The sequence below is a fragment of the Mustela nigripes genome, chromosome 1 (assembly GCF_022355385.1).
Source record: "Mustela nigripes isolate SB6536 chromosome 1, MUSNIG.SB6536, whole genome shotgun sequence".
NCBI classification, from domain to species: Eukaryota; Metazoa; Chordata; class Mammalia; order Carnivora; family Mustelidae; genus Mustela; species Mustela nigripes.
Window position 1 is genome coordinate 46,398,344 of NC_081557.1, and position 18,402 is coordinate 46,416,745.

Consider the following 18,402-nt stretch of genomic DNA (forward strand, 5'->3'; position numbering starts at 1 on the left):
CTACCATTCTCACACCAAGACTTATTGCTAAAATTGGAATTGCAGCTCTGCTTAGGAGTGCCTTTGCCATGATTCCACTTCTGGCCCGGCTGGCCTTCTTTCCTTTCTGCCACTCCCACACCCTTTCTCATTCCTATTGTCTACACCAGGACATGATTCGCCTTGCCTGTGCTGACACCAAGTTTAATGTTATATATGGATTGGTTTTGATCACTGTGCTGTGGGGCATGGACTCTCTGGGTATTTTTGTGTCTTATATGTACATTCTTCAGTCAATATTAAGAATTGCATCACGTGAGGGGAGGCTTAAGGCTCTTAACACATGTGCATCCCACATCTGTGCTGTACTCATCTTATATGTGCCTATGATTGGGCTCTCTATCGTCCATCGTTTTGCCAAACACTCTTCCCCACTTATCCATATCTTCATGGCTCATATCTACTTATTGGTCCCACCTGTGCTCAATCCAATCATCTATAGTGTGAAGACCAAACAGATCCGCCAAGGAGTCCTCCATATACTTTTCCCCACAAAAGTCAGTTCTACTGTGATGTAGACATGTCCCAAAACAATAATAACATCAACAAAATGACTTAAACACATACTGATTTTTGTATTCTAGGTATGTTAGCATCATAGTTGCCAATAAAAGAGTAAATAGCAGAAATAAAGGCAACAGAGCATCACGAGAAGGTCCTAAAGGAGGCAGTTCATGTCTACTAGACCATACAGCTTGACTTAATGTGTTCTTTACAAATTCCCTTTAAATATGAATATTTTGGAGCAGAGTGTGTTAGAAATCATTTCCACCTATTCCCTTCAATTTTTAATCCCAACCACTTGCAAGATGAGCATTTATCTATTAATTTTCATGAAATATATTAAACCCATGTATCTTTGTTTCCTGATACTCTGTGTTGTCAGAGAATTTAATATTACCTTTCTTGTTTTATCAGTGTCTTTGTATATCTACTTTTTCTTTCTTTCTTAACAATGGAAAAAATCTTATCTTGACATAAGAGCATATTAGGACTTGAAGCAGAACTTATCATTCTTCATAGAGCATCAGCATCATCTTTTAAAAGTTTATACACATATTCTGCCCTTTATGAGGTTATTTTGTTTCTTTTTTATTAATTTTTATATTGTGCTAGTCATCATATTATATTTAGTTTCCTTAGCAATAGAAAGGGCCAGGGCTAGTGAGTACAGCAACAAAGACAGGTAATGAAATTTTTATAACTAGTTTTTGAAAGATAAAATTCAAGGAGAAGGGAGTTGAGAGAAATTGGAGGGGGAGATGAACCATGAGAGACTGTGGACTCTGAGAAACAAACTGAGGGTTTTGGAGGAGAGCGGGGTGGAAGGTAGGGTGATCCTGGTGGTGGGTATTACTAAGGACACGTATTGCATGGAGCACTGGGTGTGATGCATAAATGATGAATTCTGGAACACTGAAAAGAAATTAAAAAAAAACTCAAACAGGTATTCCTAGTGCTGGCTTTCCTTAGTCTTCCATGGTGGAATAAATATCTTTGGCTTTATTTGGAATCCTTAAGACTTTTATTTCCATAGATCTATTTCCCTTTATCAAGTGACCCGCCTGAGCAGGCACTGCAATCGATTTGTTATTCCCACAATGATTTAGCACAGATTCCCAATTTCTTTTTGCAATTTATAGAGAAGAATAAGAGAAGGAGATGCTATTGGTTTACCTAAGTTTCTTTTTTTAATTATTATTATGTTATGTTAGTCACCATACAGTACATCGTTTTTGATGTAGGGTTTCATGATTCCTTGTTTACATATAACACCAAGTGCTCCAAGCAATACATGTCCTCCTTAATGCCCACCACTTGACTAACCCATTCTCCCACCTTCTCCCCTCTGAAACCCTCAGTTTGTTTCCCATGGTCCATAGTCTCTCTTGGTTCTTCTCCCCGCTCTGATTTCATCCCCCTTCATTTTTTCCTTCTTTCTCCCAATGTCCTCCATGCTATTCCTTATGTTCCACAAATAAGTGAAACCATATGATAATTGTCTTTCTCTGCTTGACTTGTTTCACTTAGCATAATACCCTCCAGTTCCATCCATGCTGTACAAAAGTTGGGTATTTATCCTTTTTAATGTTTGAATAATATTCCATTATATATATGGACCACATCTTTATCCATTTGTCTGTTGAAGGGCATCTCAGCTTCTTCTGTACTTTGACTATTGTGGACATTGCTGCTATGAACATTGGGGTGCCATGTGGCCCTTTTTTCATTACATCTGTATCTTTGGGGTAAATATACAGTAGGGCAATTGCTGGATATTTGGATAATTGGTCATTTGGATAATTACTTGGTCACAGAGTAGCTCTATTCTTTTTTTTTTTTTTAAGGAATCTCCACACCATTTTCCAAAGTGGCTATACCAACTTGCATTCCCACCAACAGTGTGAGAGTGTTCCCCTTTCTCCACATCCTCTCCAAAATTTATTGTTTCTTGTCTTGTCAATTTTTGCCATTCTAACTGGTGTAAAGTGGTATTTCAATGTGGTTTTGTTTTGCATTTCCCTGATGGCTAATGATGTTAAGCATTTTTTCATGTTTCAACTAAAGTTCATGGGAAACTCCAATAATGTTCTTTCCTTTGATCATTTCTGTTACTATATATGATCCCAATCCCAAGACACAGCTTCTAATGGTCAAGTGATAATTGTTCATGTGTATGGATAAACCACCTTAATTAGGAACAGAGTATATAAAACTGTCATTACTAGCCATGATTTTTAGTGTCAATTATACATGAACAGACCAAAGAAATATACACATTAGTAATTAAGAGGAGTCTACTTTATAAGTTTACTTGAGGGAAAAATAACAATTGACTTATTAAATGTTGATGAGTCAGACAAGTGACAATTTATTGCAGTGGTTAGAGAATACAAGTAAGATGAGATTATTCCTTTCATGAAGACAAATAATTATGATGCTTTTCAGTGGTTATAGATATAAAACAGTGCAGTTTATCTTCATATATATTTTTATTTTCAGGTTAATTATATTTGTACCTTTAAGTACTCCTTGAATCTGAAGTCACATACCCTCTTAATTCAAAATGTTTTAATAAATCACCCATTTTATTAATTTTATGTTTTAAAGACTTTATTTATTCTTTTTTATGTATTTATTTGAGAGTGAGAGAATATGTGTATGAGGGGGTATGGGACAGAGGGAAGGGAGAGAATTTCAAGCAGACTCCATGCTAAGCATGGAGTGGAGGCAAGACTGGATCTTATAATCCTGAGATTATGACTTAAGCCATAAGCAAGAGTCCCATCCTTAACTCACTGAGACACTCAGGAACCCTAGTAAGTTACCTATTTTAATTCATCAATCTGAAATTATCATGAAATCCTTCTATTAAAACCCATGAATACCTCATCCACCAAATTTGGGAAATTATTAAGTATCAGTCAGAAAACACTAGATAATATAAAACTATGCTGCATTTTCCACCAAGAAACATTCCAGGCAGGGTTCAACAATATGATATTCATTTAGAATGTTCCTATGTGCCAAATATAGGTCTCAGCCTCACCTTTGCTGTTGATCTCACAGAGTCATGTCTAATCACAAATATCCTGTAGTTCCAAGAGATAAATCAGCAATGCAACTGCTTTTCCCTATGGTCCTTAAGATTATGTAATTTATTCCTTGTTTAGATATGACATTGATTTTTTTGTCTAATTTGTAGATTATGTCACAAATAATTTGGGACTATATATTTATTTCTTGATTCTTTTAATATATATTTTGTAAATCACATTAATGCTGGGATTCTTATTGGTATGGTTACTCAGTGAACGATACATGTTAATGAAAGAGATACATATTCTACAGTAAAAAAAAAAAAAAAAAAAAAAAAAAAAGAAAAGCGTTTCCAGGGTAAGATAAGGACATTGAGTTCAAAAAATAAAAAGTTCTGGAATGATAAAAAAGATGAAAATGACAAATGACAAATAAAAATAACCATGGCAGAAAATCTCCATTGGCTTTCCAGAGTGTCTAGATAGAATGTATGGGGTTAGCATTAGATTGTTTACAGGCACACGTGAGACAATGAGTTAAATTTACAAGACCTTACTTTACCTTACAGCCATTTAAAATTACCATGAATTTCCTGTCATATCCAGAAATCTTTGTAAGTATAATGTTGTACAAATCTATTTGTTGGTTTTTTTCCTCAGTAAATACAGGAAAGTTATAGAAATCAGCAATTTCTCATTAAGGTATCAGCATTTCTCATGAGATGAGAAATATATAAGCCCCTGTAGCCTGTGGGAAGTTATAGTACTGGCTCATGAGGATCTCCTTCTTATTCTTGCCAGAATATGCTGCAAATGCAACTCACCTGAGGGAGTTATTTCTCGTTCTTGCCGTTATTTTAACGGCAAGGTTTAAGGTTTAAGGTTTTTACTCTTTGAAGGTAAAAACTATTTAAAGTGAGTACTGTTCAAATAAATGTATCTTCCCTGTGAAAAACTTCTCAGCAGCACACTCCCCAATTGATACTGAGTGAATAGCCTATTTTTACTTAAGTTTAGTTACATAATTTCATGAATCAGGAGAATGCTAATTAGCAAATAAAAATATGAGATAAGAGGTAGTACCTAGCATGCAATGACAAAAATTCATTTCAGATTTTCAGTCTGTTCTTTAACTTCTGGCCTAGATTTCTAGGCTTTATATGTGTGCCTATCATTAGATGTCAAAGTGGTTGAGTCAGTGCATGGTAAAGTAGGATAATACATTGTAAAGTAATATCTAAATATAAAACTTTCACAAGTGAAAGCTGAGAAAGTTATATAATTTCAAAGGTATCTTGGAAAAAGTCATGGAAGAGACATTCATGGAAGATATCATCAGAAGTTACATTGCAGAATGCATGGGGTCAGATGAAAACATGGCCTCTACTGGATGCCTTATGATTTGCACTCTACATCTTCCAACTAATCTGCTGCTTTCCATGGATATTGGGGATCTCTGACAACATAGATGACTGAGAACTCACCTTTTATTTATATGATTATTTTTCATCTATCTGCACTGAGTTACTTGGGGGAAATGAAAAGCCAAAAGATACTGTTAGTACATTAAAAAACTTCCAGAAGACTGAAAGATAAATATGTCCATGGGGATTGTGAACATAAGAATATTTATCCAAGATATATGTTTCCTCTGCTCAAGTTAGAAGCTGATTTCATAAGGATTATTCTAGAAATATATGTGACCCTAAAGCACTCTCTGCTATAATCTTAAGAGATTACCCAGAATACGGGTGCGTATCTCCTGGGTTTTAACACAGTATACAACAGGGTTGAGAACAGGAGGAATCAGCAGGTATACATAACCCATAATAATGTGCACCAGGGGTGGAACATGTTTCCCAAAGCGATGGATAATGGATACCCCCATCATAGGGACATAGACCAGCAGCACAGCACAAATGTGGGAGACACAAGTGTTAAGGGCCTTGAATTGTTCTTCCTGGGAGGCAATGCTTAGCACAGTGATCAGAATCTTCACATAAGAGAGGAGAATGAGTACAGAGTCTACTCCAAAGGTGATGAGAATGATGATGAGGCCATAGATGCTATTTATTCGGTGGTCAGAACAGGAGAGCTTAATGATATCCGGATGCAGGCAGTAGGAGTGGGAGAGCACATTAGCCTTACAAAACCTGAGTCGCTTAATGAGAAAGGGTCCTGGAAAGATGACAACCACAGCCCGTAGCAGAAGCCCTACACCTATCTTGGCTATGGTGGAATCAGTCAAAATAGTAGTGTACCTCAGTGGGTTGGAGATGGCCACATAGCGGTCAAAAGCCATGGTGAGGAGGATGCCTGACTCCATTAGGGAAAACACATGAATGAAGAACATCTGGATGAGGCAGGCATCAAAGTCTATTTCACGAACATTAAGCCAGAAAAGCTTGAGTAGTGTGGGCAGGGTGGCAGCACAGAGTCCCAGGTCTGTAGCAGCCAACATGGAGAGAAAAAGGTACATGGGTGCATGAAGTGACTGTTCTACCCGAATAACCACCAAGATGGTGATGTTCCCCATTAGGGCAATCAGGTAGAGGGCACAAAACAAGATGGAAATCACTGGATGTGAGTCTTCCACACCAGGGAAACCACTCAGCAGAAAGGGTCTGTAGGTACTACTATTGAAAAAGACCATGACGTGTCGTTTGGAGTAATCGATAGTCTTTGTGTCTGGAGTAAACCAGTCAGGATTAGCACACCATCAACATGAGCCTTATGTCACAAAGCTGACATTCTGTGGATATGCCGTTGACTATATAAATTCCGTTCACCACCTATTCAAAGCTGTAATCAAAGAGAAACATGCAGGCACTAGTAAACTTTCAGACAAGAGCTCGTAATAAGAAACTTGTATCAGTATGTATTTTCCCCAAATAATAAGACATGAAATATTGTGTAAAAACATAGTCTCTAATTTTTTCTAACATTTCTAATATAAAGTGTGGTATGGTTTCTAGCAGAGAGCAACCTGAAACTTGTTTCAGGATTAAAGTTTAAACAAATAGGAGCAAATTGGAAAAACTCTCCACTTTTCTTATGCTTGTGTCCCCTCTTCAGTCCACTAAGGGAATCAAGTGCTGAAAGTAGGGAAGTGTGGATGTCATCCATACAGAGTTCCTATCTTTGCAAAGAGAACAATCTCAGATCCCTGATTACATTAGAATCTCTATCAGTACATAAGCTCAGGGCCCTGTTAGGAGATGATGCTGACTCCATTATTCCTGTACCTTTATTCTCTCTCAACTTCATTTTGAAAGTGTGGACCAAAGAACAAGACTGGAGTCCAAGAAGTCCGTATTCTTCTGTTCCTCATCTGACACTAACTATTGGATAGTGACTAAGTTGCTTCTGATCTCTGAACTAAGTTTTTTTTTTTTATTTTAAAATATTTAAGTGATGTGAAGTTAAGTAAATGATCTTCTAAAGACTCTTGCCAAGAGGATCTATTTGGTTAATTTATATATTTTTTTAACAAATAAGTATTTAAAAAATTATTATGTACCTACAAAGCTGCCCATTCTAAATACTGCCTTGTGCAATCAAAATATAAAGTGGACCAGATTACAATGCTATGCAGCTACATGTATCTTGTGTTGGGAAAGCTCCCTGGGAGGGAATATAAGAGGTCATATTTAAGTGGTCCTAAAGGTGGGGAAATAGTGCCCACGTTGGGTTCTGTGGTGAGATAGGAAAATTCCATAAATATAGAAAAACCATGAAGCAAAGGAGAGTATGAAAAGTTCTGGAATTTATAACAATTTGCAGAATAAGTTTTGGATATAGATAAAGCCTTGATATGAGAAGCATTATGAAACAAGACAGAAGTAAGTAATCTTAAAAAAAATCCATATTATTCCTAAATAAATTAATGTAAGTGCTAATTTTGAATGAGAGTGTGTGTGTGTGTGTGTGTGTGTGTGTGTGTGTGTGTTTGAGAGGGTGAATGGTATGTTCATGTTATTAAAAGATGAATCTAGTTGCTCTGTGGTCAGTTAATTGCATGAGAAAATTTTATAATTCTCAGTAAGGTTATTCCCCTGTTTGGGAAGCTGTATATGGATAACAATATCTAAATTCTGCTGAAAAGGACTAATACCATAGGTCTGGGACTGTAACAAGTTTAAAGATCATCTCCATAAAATTTATGAGACCCCTATGAAAAAAATTCTTATTCACTCTTACTTTTCTGATGAAGTATCAAGCTTTTAGAAGGAAAGTGATTTTCTTAAGAAATAGCTATTAAACTGCAAGACAGCTGAATTCAGTGGAGGCAAGAAAATACACAGTCTATTAATTTTTCCATACTATGACTGATTTCCTAAATGGACCATCTCAGTACAAACAAAGGAAAACACAGGGTTTTTCTTGGCTTCAGTGGTTGTATGGCCTTGGGCAAATAATTTTACCTCTTTGAGCCTAAGGTTTGTACCTTCACATTATGGATAGTAACTGTAATAATGTCTATAACATACTAGTTCTGTGAGAAGTAGATGAGATGATACATATTAAGAATATATAACTTAGTCTGGTATGAAGGATCTTCTTAGAAATATTGGTTATTAAGAATATTTCTGAGAAGAGTGCCACATGTTTCTATGCTATATCAAAGAAAACAAATAAGTCACCTGAGTCTGTGTTGCTCGCTACAGAAACAATTAGGAGGTGAGCACCATACATTTCATAAATAAGATCCCATGAGTTCTTCAGGGCATGGCATTCCCTAGAGACTTACTTACTGATCATTGCTTGCTTGCATCTAGCATCTCCATTGCTCATTTTGTAAACCTAGTGAGTCCCAGCAAATTTGCATCTTTAGAATGAGTACAGTGAACCAAGATCAAAAGGAAGGAGTGTTCCACCGGCCTCAGTCTCATTATACAAACAGATATGTAGAGGAAATGAAATCTGTGGACAAGGATGACCTTTTAAGACCTCTCCTTTCCTGGAATTTCTGTTAGGAACAAGAAACATACCTGATTTTCCACCATAAAAGAAAGATACCTGGTTTTCCACCATAGACAGTAAGTCAGTACTTAGGACCATAAGCATAAAAGAAATATACCTAAAATTATGTCTAGGAGCAGACAATTAATGAATTCTGCACATGTGTGTGTGTGTGTGTGTGTCTGTTTACCAGCCAGTATCTGAATTCTTCTGCAAGTTTCCCTATAGAAATCATGTCTATCTCCCATGAGAACCATGGGTGTTTCCCAAAGTCCATAAATCTTATGTAGCTATTTTCTTCCACCACTTTATAAGGCATAAATCAATCTTTCTTTTGTACTATTATCTGCAGTATTTTTCTATCCTAAGTAGGATCTTAATGCAGATCACTTAGAAGAAATGCTATGCAATTAACATTTGATTCTGTGGGTAGTAGCAAATGAATTATATGGGCTAGTTTTTAATTACACTGGGTTACTAATTATAGAATGCATGGGCAAGATCTTTTCTTTGATTTTTTCACATGCTAACCTGTTTTTTCACTGTATCTGTGTTTATGGTAGAGGAGACTGTTGTTTACCTGACTGCACGGGCACACACATGTCAGAGTAACAGAAAAAGAAAAACAAAAAGAAAGGAAAGGGAAAAAGCCACAGAGAAACATATATTAATGTTGAGTAAGGTTGAGGCTGAACTGTTCACATTATATTAACTAAGAAAGACTGCAATACTTCAAATATTTAAATGCTGTGGAGATGGGCTGAAGATACTTTCACTTTAATTATAAATAGGAATTGATATTGTTAATTACAATGGTGAAAGTGTTGAGGATGATGATACTCAACATGACAGCATTGATGATATTCAATCAGAAAAAGAAAGCCTCTGCAAGAATAATTTTCAGTGTCCTCCTCTCTGTGCCTATGTGATAACAGAAGGCGGGAATACAGGTGTTCCTGCAGATGAAGGGTGTTGACTATTGATCCTCAAGAAAAGAGAGAGGAAACATAGGAAATGGATAGTAAATGCTGCAGTGATTGATTGGACATGAACTTGTTTGAGCAGAAAAATGTCTAAGAAGATGAGTGCCTAAAAGTGGTACCTTTCAGAGTGGTCCATTCTTAAATAAATAAGTAATCAGAATGAACATCAGTACACACATTATGAAAATGAAACATAGTAAAATAGTAAATGTGGTACTCAGGACATCAAAGTTAAAGGCAGTGCAGGATTATATGTTATCATACACATACACAGAAGACAAAAGGAGGGGATACTGTCTTGAAACAAATTCCAAATAAATATAATGAATGATCACCTTAATGAACTCAGCCAAATGAAACTATGTTTAAAAGATATCTTACATCACATTTGATTGAAAAAGTGAAATAATCATCTTCACATGAGATCCTGGCTTAGAGATGTGAGAGGCAATCTCCATTAACTCTCTGCTTAGCAGGGAGCCTGCTTCCCCCCCACCCCTGCCTGCTTCTCTGCCTACTTGGGATCTCTGTCTGTCAAATAAGTAAATAAAATATTTTTTTAAAAAATCTTAAAAAACAAAACAAAGCAAAACATGACTTTTCTACCTTACAGTCCTGGAGTTTTTCAGAGGAACATGGATCACATGGATCCTGGTGCTATCCCAAAGTGGCAGAGGGCTGATGTTTGCCCTTAACTATCAGAGACACTGTGGGTATAACTAAATTCCTTCCCACACATGTTCCCCAAACTCATGCCAGTACAGATTGTTGTAGTCTTACAAGTTTTCAGTGAATAAACTAACTAAAATCGGAGAGATGAGATTGGTTAAGAAGGATGTCATCTTATGTTTCGCACGAGGTTAACGTGCTGCCATTATTTTTCCAGAGTTCAAACTTGCAAGTCTTACATGTGTACTTCTTCAGTTTAATAATAAAAATATGTGTGTATTCAAAAAAAAAAGAGTCATGTGGTTTCTTGACATCTGGATGATTAAGTCTAGAATGAAACACAGCATCGTTAGATAATTGTTGGGACTATGACAATGAGGAAAAGGAACCCACATTTACAGTGGAGTTGGGAGGCTCTGAGAGGTGCTCTTCTGTACCTGCTACATGCTGTGTTTGCATAATCAGCAAGGAGAGGAAATTGTTTTGACAGGGAAGGACACTTTTCTCATAGGAATTTTATCTGCTACTCTTTTTTTAATTTAAATTCAATTAGCCAACATATAGTACATCATTAGTTTCAGATGTAGTGTTCAATGATCAATTAGTTGTGTATAACACCCAGTGTTCCTTCCAGTAAGTGCCCTCCTTAATACCCATCACCCAGTCACCCCATCCCCCACCCATCCTCATTTCCAGAGCCCTCACTTTGTTTCCATGAGTCAAGAATCTCTTGTGGTTTGTCCCCCTCTCTGATTTCTTCCTTCTCCTGCTTTTAAGAAAAAGAAAGACGATCCCTCCCTGTTTTAGCAGCAACACATTAACCACTGCCTGCAGCCAGTGGGAATCTGCCACAACCTCGAAATCTCTTTCTGCTCCATAAAAGCTTACTTTCACTTGGTCTTCTCAGACTTGCCTATGGTTTGACATCATTTGCTCGTCCCAATTAGTAAGTTCTCTGCTATTCTAAATAAAATCATTTTGCTGCTAAAACAACTGGCCATTTTATTTTTAAGGTTGACATTACCCAGGTACAGTGAACACAGACTCCCCTGAAGTCAGCCTGTCTGTCTGGCATGTAAGTGTGCCTCCCATTAGTGTCCCATGTAGAACTGGAAAAAGGTAAGGAAGAGAGCCTTCAGGACTCTAACAAGGATCAACCCCAGATTCCTGTGCCTAATGGAATAGGCATTAAGTTAAAGCAGTGAACAAACAGGACACATACAAAAATGAGCTTTAAGAGTAATGAGTAACATTGAGGTGGGACACAAAGGAGTTCTGCTGTGCATTGCCTTACCTGACCACAGGTTCTGTGGGAATGAGGATGAGCACCCACCTCACCTGAGGAGGCCTTCAGTTCTCTCACAGTCTTATAGCTTTTCCAATAAGCTCAGCTACAGGCAAGTTTTTGAACGTTGAAGGCTCCCAAGGGCATGGAGGCACATAGCCTCCCGGTGGTATCATGGTAAGACACTACTGGGAATTGGATTCTAAGTCTTTACTCTTAACATCATAGTAATGAGAGAATCCAGGATTGGGTTGACGGGGGCAAAAGAGGTGAATCCTCCTCAACTATCTCTGAAGCCTGTCCCTCAGCAGGATTGAGTCTCAGAAGTTTTGATTTTTTTCAATATCATATGTATGCATTAGAGAGAAAAAGGTAGTGTCTAGTCCCTTTATTTTAAATAAAGCTTTTTTATGCTGAATATAGTAGATCTCCACATCTGTCCTTCAGAATCTTAACAGATCATAAAGAAGCCTTAAGGGGATTCAATCATGTAGATCATGCAGATGGTCTTAACATCTTAGTCTCTCAAGGTTTTGTCCTTGGAATAGCTCTTTGTGTAGAAATGGTGAATGGAAAGTCCATGCCATGGTGGGGAGTTGCAGTAAGGAGCCTGTCAATTGCCGAGGTCCAGCTGTGGGGTTATCTGGGAGTCACCACCTTTTGATGACCTCTTTAACACTCCATCCCTCATGACGGGCTCTTCCATGCCCCCTCTTCTGCAATGTGCCCTGAGCAGTGAGCAGGAGTTTCAGTAGTATGGGTTGGGGGAGGGTTCATCTGCTATCTGCCTGCTTTGGAAGCACATGTCCCAGCAACAGTAGAGACTCATGCAAGAGAAAACACAGATTAAGATAACAATTTTCAAAATAAGTAACATATTTTTTCTCCAAGGGCCCCAGGATCCAAACCACTGATGTATTAAGTTCCCTAGGCTGGGAGACAGATAACTCAGTGTCCTCAAGTAATTTAATAAAGATGATTTACTAGCAGACTCATGAGATATGAACATGCAACATTCTCTTTGGGTAATTTCACAGGGGAGCAGTAATAATATCCAAGTCCATGTTACTTCAGAGGACAGCTGTTCCCATTAGAAAATTTTAGTGTTCAGTAAAGACAGGCTTTGCTGACTATCATTTAATTTTGTCAAGTGAATTTAGTGGAGGCTTCTATATGTGCTATATAGTGTCCTCCAGGTCAGAGGAGGGAACAAAGACAGTGGCCAAATGATTGTACCACTGAAAAACACAATATGCACACCTGGCCTTGAGAGAGGGAGGTCAGCCCTTTTAGGAACCTAGCCAGGTGTGCATACCATGCATGTGGGCTAGGGGAGACAGTACTGCCTGCTGGGAGAACGATTTGGGGTATGATATGCCAGACCAAGACCTCCATTATCTTCTCCTTTCTCTCAGAGGTGGGTGTTCCATTGCTGGTAGAGGATGCTTCCATAGTTCTGGCCCATAGCAGGACAATAGGATCCAAGTAGAGACTGAGTAGTTCCCCCTCACACAAAGCTGTGAAGTAACTCACCTACCCTGGTGGGAGTCCCCATGGCAAATTCTAGTAGGTAACACCTTTTCCAGGCGTGTTGACCTTGATGCTCTTGGCAACATAGCACGTTGATCCACACTGAGTAGTGGAATGGTTGCTATCTCCTGCAATGTGCACAGCTTTATGATGTTGAATGTCCTGGCAGACGTCCCCAGTCTCACATAGGGGGCAATAGGCCCTACTGGTTGATTATTTGATTATTCAAATGTATGAAAACCTGGGACAGTACTTTAGCCCACCCAGCAAAGGTGGTTTTACTTGTTAATCATTTAATAAGCTGCTTTAATATTGCATTCTTCCTATCAGTCCTGTTGCTTGTGGATTATAGGGGAGGATGGAACCTCCATTCAATGTCATGTTCTTTCACTTGGACTTGCATATGAAGACCTTTGAAATGTGACCCTTGATTATTGTGTATTTGGTGAGGGTGTCTAGAAATAACACTCAGCTTTTAAACTCCCTGAGGGTGATAGCCCTGTTTATAGCATGACAGGGAAAGCTTGGGGTAGACCAGACAATGTGTTTACAGAAACCAAGGCATATTTAGAACATCAACTCAGAGGAATGGGGCCAATATCATCAATTTCTTAATTCCTCACCAGTTGGGAGCTCTGGTGGATGGCCAGACTCCTTTGGCAGCTGCCTTGGGTGTTGCTCAGAAAACAGAGACTATACTGTTCCTGCATTAATCAAGTCACTATTCCCAGGGCAATCTGTCATCCTTGGCAAAATGCCTTCCCACCTGACACTACAGTGCCTAGTTTTTCTTTGCAATCATATGCTGAATCTACTGCAGGGTCAGCTGCTAGAGTGTGTACCCAAGCTAGTGTAGCAGTTTCCTGATGGCCAGGGAATGTCAGCACCTTATGAGCTGGGAAATGGAACACAGGAAGGACTGCTGCAGATTCTTGCAGGTGAACCCAAATGTCTTTCCTTATATCCCTACCACACAAGGGCTTATTCGTGATCATCCATCTTCTTGCTTCCCATTCTTCAAGCTGTGGGGTTAGTCTTTTTAAGTCCAACTTATTTGTTGGAAGTCTAGGGTAATTACTATTAGAAATTTTCTTGTATTAGGGGTTGGATGGAGTGGGGCACATTGTCTTTTTCACTCTCATGACATCCTCCCCTTTATTCTGTTCACTTTCCCCCGATGCCACATTTATTTGTCCAAATTGGATTGTGATACAAGACCTCAAACTTTAATCCATGGCAGCCTGAACCTTCTTCTCTTTGCCAAATGACATGCTAAATTCTTCAACTTATTACTCTGTTCTCCCACCTTTGTCTTTAGACCCAAAACTTGCAGAGTAGTGTACACCTGTATGTCCTTCTCTAAACTAAGATATTTCTCCAACTTTCTAGCTCAAGTTTTAGCCTCTCACTGGGCATTAGTGGCTGCCAGTTTGCCCACAGGGGATGCCTCCCCACAGTGGCCACCATGTGCTTCCCTTTTTTGCCACAGTGCAATACATGTAGTTTCTCAAACAAAGGTATTAAACAAGCTGTTGTTTCTGGGGTCCCATATTACTGTGTTGTACACAAGTATGTGGTATATGGGCCATGCCTCTCCACACAAAGTTTTATGGCCAACTCCATATTCTCCTGCCAACACCTCTTCTCCAGAACGCATTTCCTCTATCTCCTGGCTGGCTCATCAATTGTTAGTTCACAAACCGGACTAACCATAAATGGCAATGTATAACTATAGAAAGAGATAGGCTACACTAGACAAATAGGTGACTGGTTTAATAAGCAAGGGAGCGTACTCATGAGGCTTTTATTGGGTGGTCGCAAGATGAGTAGCTCTCTTCACCTGTCCAAAGGAATCTTACAAGTTTATGTAGAGGCCTTCATGGGTTTTGGTCATATACAGTATCCAGGTGGTCTCAGAAACACACTGCTCTCTCAAGACTGAATCCTTGGAACAAGTCCTAGTGCAGGGATGGTGAGTGGAATGTATATTCCAAAACAGTGGAGTGAGTGAGGAGCCCAATTGCCTGGACCTAACTGATGAGTTGATCACTGGCCAAATCCTCGTAATGACCTCCTCCAAAAACATGAACACAACATTGATAACAAAACAATTATATATATTATCTTCCTTGAACTACATCTTCCAGAATTCTTGTATATATTTCATGATTTTTTTCAATAAATGTCATGTGTGGTTTATCTATCAAAAATAGTACTGTCGTGGGGCACCTGGGTGGCTCAGTTGGTGGAGCATCAGATTCTTGATCTCGATTCAGGTTGATCTCAGAGTTGTGATTTTGAGTACTGTATTGGTGTTTATGCTGGGTGTGGAGCTTAATTTAAAAATATATATAGAGAGAGATATTCAACAATAGGACTTAAACCCTCTTTGCAGGGTAGTGTTCAGAGCAGTAGTTGTGTGTAATTTTAGCTTTCTTTTTTATTTCTTTTATATTCCTATCACACCTCAGTAAGGAACTGATCTTCACATTTTTTTCCCCTAATCAGTATAACAATAAAAACAAGACACATATCCAGGAACTAGAAAATGGTTAAGTGAATAATGGAACATGAAATTAAATATGTATTTTGTGACCATTAAAATTATAATTATGAATACCATAACATTAAAAGTAATGTCTTTACTGCATATTTTTTTCTCATAGGCTATTAGGAATTATGTATGTGTAATCAAGGCAAAAATCATTATGTAAAGCCAATGTGATTATAAATTTGAAAAATTTAGTGCAAGAAGCACATCTGTAAACTATATTTGACCAACCAGTATGCCTTTACTGAAGATAGTTTCAGAGTGAGACAAATTCCATTAAAGAAATTATTCTTTTTATTCCCTTTTCTCAAATCTTTAATAAAAATGTTGGGAAATTACCTCTGAGGACTTGATGCTATCTCTGTTCAAGATTCTGTTCCAGCATAAGTTGGGATCCACAGAGAATGCATGCACCCCTGGGCCACTTTCCTGGCTCCTATGAGGTAGTGGTTCCAGATCTATTATATAGTTGAGGTGAGCTGAAAAGGCTGAAGATTATAAAAAGACAGGCCAGGAACTTTGGATGATTCAGGACTGGTAATATCAAAATAACACAAAAACTCAAATCTCCATCATTAATACCATGGAGAATAAGGCCCAGAGGACTTCATAAAGGTGAAAGGGGTATGAAAGCCGAATAGCATTGGAAGATTCAAATGAGCCCTCAGGCAGTAAGAGTGAGGAAATCATGGGACGATGATTAGTATCTTCTATGAAGGAACTTCCTTATCAAATAAACAAGAGGCCATAAAATCATTTTTATTATGCTTTTCTCTTTCATTCTATCAGTCCTATCAATTTTGATTTGACTATGATGTTTCTTGTACCACAATTTTCCTTCTCTCCAGTAGCTTTACACTATTCCCATCTGATCTTTTCTCCAGGAATGGCAGCAACCCAGCTGAGGTTTTCCACGGATAACTAATGGCAGTGAGAACAAGGGACCGAAAAGTAGCAGCTCTTTGACCTCCTATTTAGTCAAATCCCAAGATGAAGCGGGTGTACACCAGATGCAAGGACAACCCAGGTTTTCTAATCAAGGATCTGAGAGTGAAGAGTTCTAGGCTGTGATACAGAAGGAAGCACTTGGAAAGAGAGGGGTTGTAAGTTTATTCTCTTTTTCCAATTCTGCATGCCCAGGAAGGCTAACTGCATTTGTCCTGTTTGCTGAAGAGATAAGCAGGAGCTTTGAGACTTACCGAAGAAAAACCAGTTCCTGTAGCTTCACGGGGACCCAGAGAAAATAATTCCAAGAGATATTGTGCCACTTGGTTTCCGGAGAAATAGACAATATGACAATGTCCCAAACAGGATCCAGGCTGCCCCCCTCCTTCATGTTCTTACTCCTTACGGCAGAATACTCAAAGGGCTCTGAATTGTTCATTCAGGACCCAGTCACTAAATCTCCAGAAGAAAGTAAACATTAAAAAACGGTGATTACAATGGTTGATGCCTATGGAAAGAAAATTTGTACAGAAGAATATTCTTTTGGTAATGGGTCTTCTCCATGGGCCACATAATTCCCTAGAGTGAAATGTATGTGGAATTTCACACTCAATATTTCAATTGCTGTTCAGTGTTTTTAAATTTGCTTAATTTTTCTCTGTAGCTTTTCTTAAATTTGGAAGACTCTTATCAGATTTTCCTCTCTTTTAAATCATATACTTGTAATATTTTACTGTTCTGCCAGATCACCCTTTCTTTTTATTTTCATTATTGCCTTGCTCCTATTTTTCTAGAGGTTATTGTTGGTGTTATTTTAAAATTCTTAATTCAATGTTTATTTATTTTTCTTTTAACATTCATATAATAAAGCCAACGAACTCTATGAATTTACTGCAAATGCACAATTAGCATTATGCCATGCAGATGACAATGTTCTCATACTTTACAATTTTACAAGGACGTGTTGTTTTGAACTTGATTTTCTCTTTCATTGAAAAGCCAATCTGAAAAGCAAATTTAATTGCACAATGATGGGTGTGCTTTACTTGTCCTTTACATACTACTATCTCATTTCTAAACTGTTTTATTTGCTGAGATAAAGTGACTATGCAAAAAAAAAAAACCAACAACACATTGAAATAAACTATTTATTAGGCCAATTCCCAATTCCATTAACAAGTAATTTGGGATTTCCTTTTTTTTAAATTAAATTTTTTTTCAGTGTTCCAAAATTCATTGTTTATGGATTTCCTTTTTTGTCTTTTTTTCTTATTCATTTTAAATGAGAAAGATCAGCCTATGCTTACTGCTTCCCAACTCCAAAATTGAATGATGTTTATCTCTTCTCCCACGCCATCCTCCAGGCTGCAGAAGTAGTAATCCTTTTAATTCTTTTTAATCCTTTTTCTCTGACTATACCTGAAGTGGGTGTTGAGACCATGGCTCTGAGAAGTTCTGCATCTTCTATATATTTCTCAACAGAGTTGGAGTTTTCTGCTCAATCACCCTTTGGGTCATCTTTGGAACAGTAATCGAACCTGCAGTTCTCACTTTTATAAGCTCTCTCTTTCCTATATCATCAGCAGGTTTCAGTTGCTGTGATTTCTGTCTCTCTAAGGTTACCATGTGCCACAATCATTGTCCTTGTGTATCTGGTCTGTAAACTGTCCTCAGAGTTAACAGCAGGACCTGTGAGCATGCACACCTCAGCTCTCTGCTAGACCCCACAGCCTGCAAAACTCTGAATTCTGACCCTGTTGAATGGGAGGTTGGAGGAGGACTGAGACATTAACTGAGGCATGAGGATTATTGCCTGCTTTAAAAATTGTTTCCTGTCTCCCTCCCAATCCATAAGTGACTCTTAATCTCACAAAACAAACTGAAGGTTGCTGGGGGGAG

The 18,402-nt window shown here is 38.1% G+C and overlaps 2 protein-coding genes across 2 annotated transcripts; one reads left to right on the forward strand and one right to left on the reverse strand.

Moving 5' to 3' along the window:
* Nucleotides 1–8: 8 nt before the first annotated feature.
* LOC132011571 (olfactory receptor 51L1-like) lies at nucleotides 9–557 on the forward strand (the record flags this gene model as incomplete). Its single annotated transcript, XM_059390365.1, has 1 exon — nucleotides 9–557. A coding segment is annotated over one exon (549 nt), but the record flags the coding sequence as incomplete, so codon positions are not given.
* Nucleotides 558–5,298: 4,741 nt separating this feature from the next.
* LOC132011576 (olfactory receptor 51G2-like) lies at nucleotides 5,299–6,231 on the reverse strand. The gene has a single exon (XM_059390379.1). The coding sequence runs from the start codon at nucleotides 6,229–6,231 to the stop codon at nucleotides 5,299–5,301; it is 933 nt and encodes a 310-aa protein (XP_059246362.1).
* Nucleotides 6,232–18,402: the final 12,171 nt, after the last annotated feature.